Source organism: Bactrocera latifrons, unplaced genomic scaffold, assembly GCF_001853355.1.
Source record: "Bactrocera latifrons isolate USDA-ARS-PBARC rearing strain unplaced genomic scaffold, ASM185335v1 scaffold_640, whole genome shotgun sequence".
Classification (NCBI taxonomy): Eukaryota; Metazoa; Arthropoda; class Insecta; order Diptera; family Tephritidae; genus Bactrocera; species Bactrocera latifrons.
Window position 1 is genome coordinate 91,860 of NW_017537313.1, and position 2,411 is coordinate 94,270.

General features: G+C 34.6%; 1 protein-coding gene across 1 annotated transcript in view; it reads right to left on the bottom strand.

The window, feature by feature from the left end:
• The window catches only part of LOC108975402 (insulin receptor substrate 1-like), a 67,165-nt gene that overhangs the window by 40,736 nt on the left and 24,018 nt on the right, over window positions 1-2,411 (bottom strand). Inside the window, exon 3 of the mRNA XM_018943872.1 lies at window positions 510-652. Within this exon, the coding sequence (XP_018799417.1) occupies window positions 510-652 (143 nt within the window). The remainder of the gene's footprint in view (window positions 1-509; window positions 653-2,411) is intronic.

The following is a 2,411-nucleotide window of genomic DNA, read 5'->3' on the forward strand; positions in this document are numbered from 1 at the left end:
CGGGGGCTGCGTATTACTATTCGCAGCTAACCTACTTAGCGTAGGCCGTCCACTATCCGCCAGCTGTGACCCCGGTAGTAGCCTGAGCTCAGCCTTACCGCTAGGTATATAGCATAGAAAGAACCAGAACTAAATAAGAGGTATCAATATAAAAATATTGATTTAAAGAACTGTTTGAACTTTTATTTTTTAAATTAATATTTATTTTGAATTCTTGTTTGTTTGAACTTTTCGTTGATCGTTGCACCGTCTAGGATCCTGAAACTTGTACTTTGGTGATTGACTTGCCTACAAAGTCTACCATTCGCTGTAACGAATCCATCTATAGTTTTCTATACATCTATTCTTACACTAAGTGGTAGCTGTTTCGCAAAACAAATATGACTATTATGCTTATTAACTTACCCGTTAAATATGCTTAATGATATATGAACGTATATAATCTTTTTTAAGTCATATTTTTCATGTTATACCATTAACGTTAAAAATCAACTGAAGACATAATTTACCTGTCTGATTCATATTAGAAATTTTATTTTCCGCGCGAAGGCTTCCTGTATCCATAAAACTCATCGGCTTAGATGCTTCTGTAACGGAAGATGATCTCTTTCTAATGTTATCTCCAATGGCATCTATTCTCACAGACATTGCACTAAAAAGTAAATTAAATTTCAAATATTTTAAATGTATGTTACAAATCCATAATAAACTCTATATATATTTTACCAAAATTCTACATGCTTCGTTTTGAATAAAATGAGATATTGATTTAATAATAAATAATATAAAATAAATTTAATGAAGAACAATTTTAGTGAAATTTGCTTATGCAATAGAGGCAGATAAAATATTGGATGACATTCCAGGGCCAAAGCTCACAAGGAGCTGTGAAATTACAATAATTTATCGGTATAGGTTGCCTTTTGTTTCGGGATTCGCGAATAAAAACATATTCTAACCACCGAAAATCACGTTATTGTTTTTCAAAATGTTCTCGATTGAGATCTACATCCTTCTGCATGCGTTTGAACCAATTGCACTTTTGCCTTTTCAGATGTCGGAAAACGTCTTAGAAAGTATCGGGAATTCTTCATTTCAACCTCTCATCTCCCGCTTATATGGAAGACGGATAAGTTTTTTTTTAGGTTGTTACAACTGTCCTTAAAATTAGCCCGATCTGTCAACCAGTGTGTTTACAGCAGCTGTCAGTCGAAATCAGCAGTGTTTGTCGAATTTTAAAATTTAAATCAATGTATTTGTGTTAAATTTTCGCCAAACACTCAACAAATATTATTGAGCATGCACTGTATTCACCTGATATGGCCCCCTGTGACTTTTACTTTTCTCCACATATCTACTTCGGGGAACACGCTTCGACTCAATTGAAGACATCAAAACAAATTCGACCCGATGTTTTGAATGTTTAAAAATGGAATTGATTCAGTCGATGTGTGAGAGGTAGCATTAACGCGGTGAAGAGTGATCCGTTTTTAACGTTTGGTTTTCGGGATTTCTTAAAAGATAACTGGCAAACTAATGAGTGGAGTTATACGACGACATTGACATAGTACAGCGTCTATGCTGGCTATTGTCCACGGTAAATTTTTGATATTCTGCCTTTGGAAAGCAATTGCCCCATTCATCTCGTATGTGCATTTGTCGGATGGTAAGCAGGATGCAGGTCGAAATTTCTACCGGAAACAAGAAATTCAAAGAGATTCATATTTGTTAACTTACCTTTTAGTTAAACTAAGAAAATTCCAAAATAAAAGTGTAAAATTCTATCTTTTTTTTTTTAAATTAAAAAAAGGGTTTTTGGCCGATAAATTTTTTACTTTGTTTAAAAATATGTTGAAACGTGACTTTTTTTTAGCTTAAATAGAAGATAATTTAATGTCAAGCTTATTAAACTTTGTACCAATTCCATCCGACGTTARATTTTTTTCTATCATGCCCGCCAATTAAGAAAAATCGTAAAAATGAAGGTCCGAGAAATCGCGAAACAAAGTTTTTGCTTTCTGTCCAAGCACTCATATATCTGCTAGACGCTCGGTCACTATTTCCTTTCTAGCTTTGACAATATTTCGAATTCCCATCTATAACTTTGGAGACATATTCTTAGATAATTTTTAAATTTAAGCATAAAAAATCGATTTTTTGAAGCTTTTAAAGCAGACTCCTCAGCGCCACTCGTTGATTTGTGAATCCTCGAGAATTTCACCAATCCGCACAGCAACAAATTGGATGAATTTTCTGGCGTCAGACCTAATAAAATATAGTACATCCGTCGAATCGCACCAGAAGATCCGCCGGATAATTTGTATGGAGTTACTTTCCTATGAACTTAGCTATGGCTGCCATCAGCTCAAGTCTCGGCACCGAAAGTGGCTTCAACGGAGCAACTCGTGTCT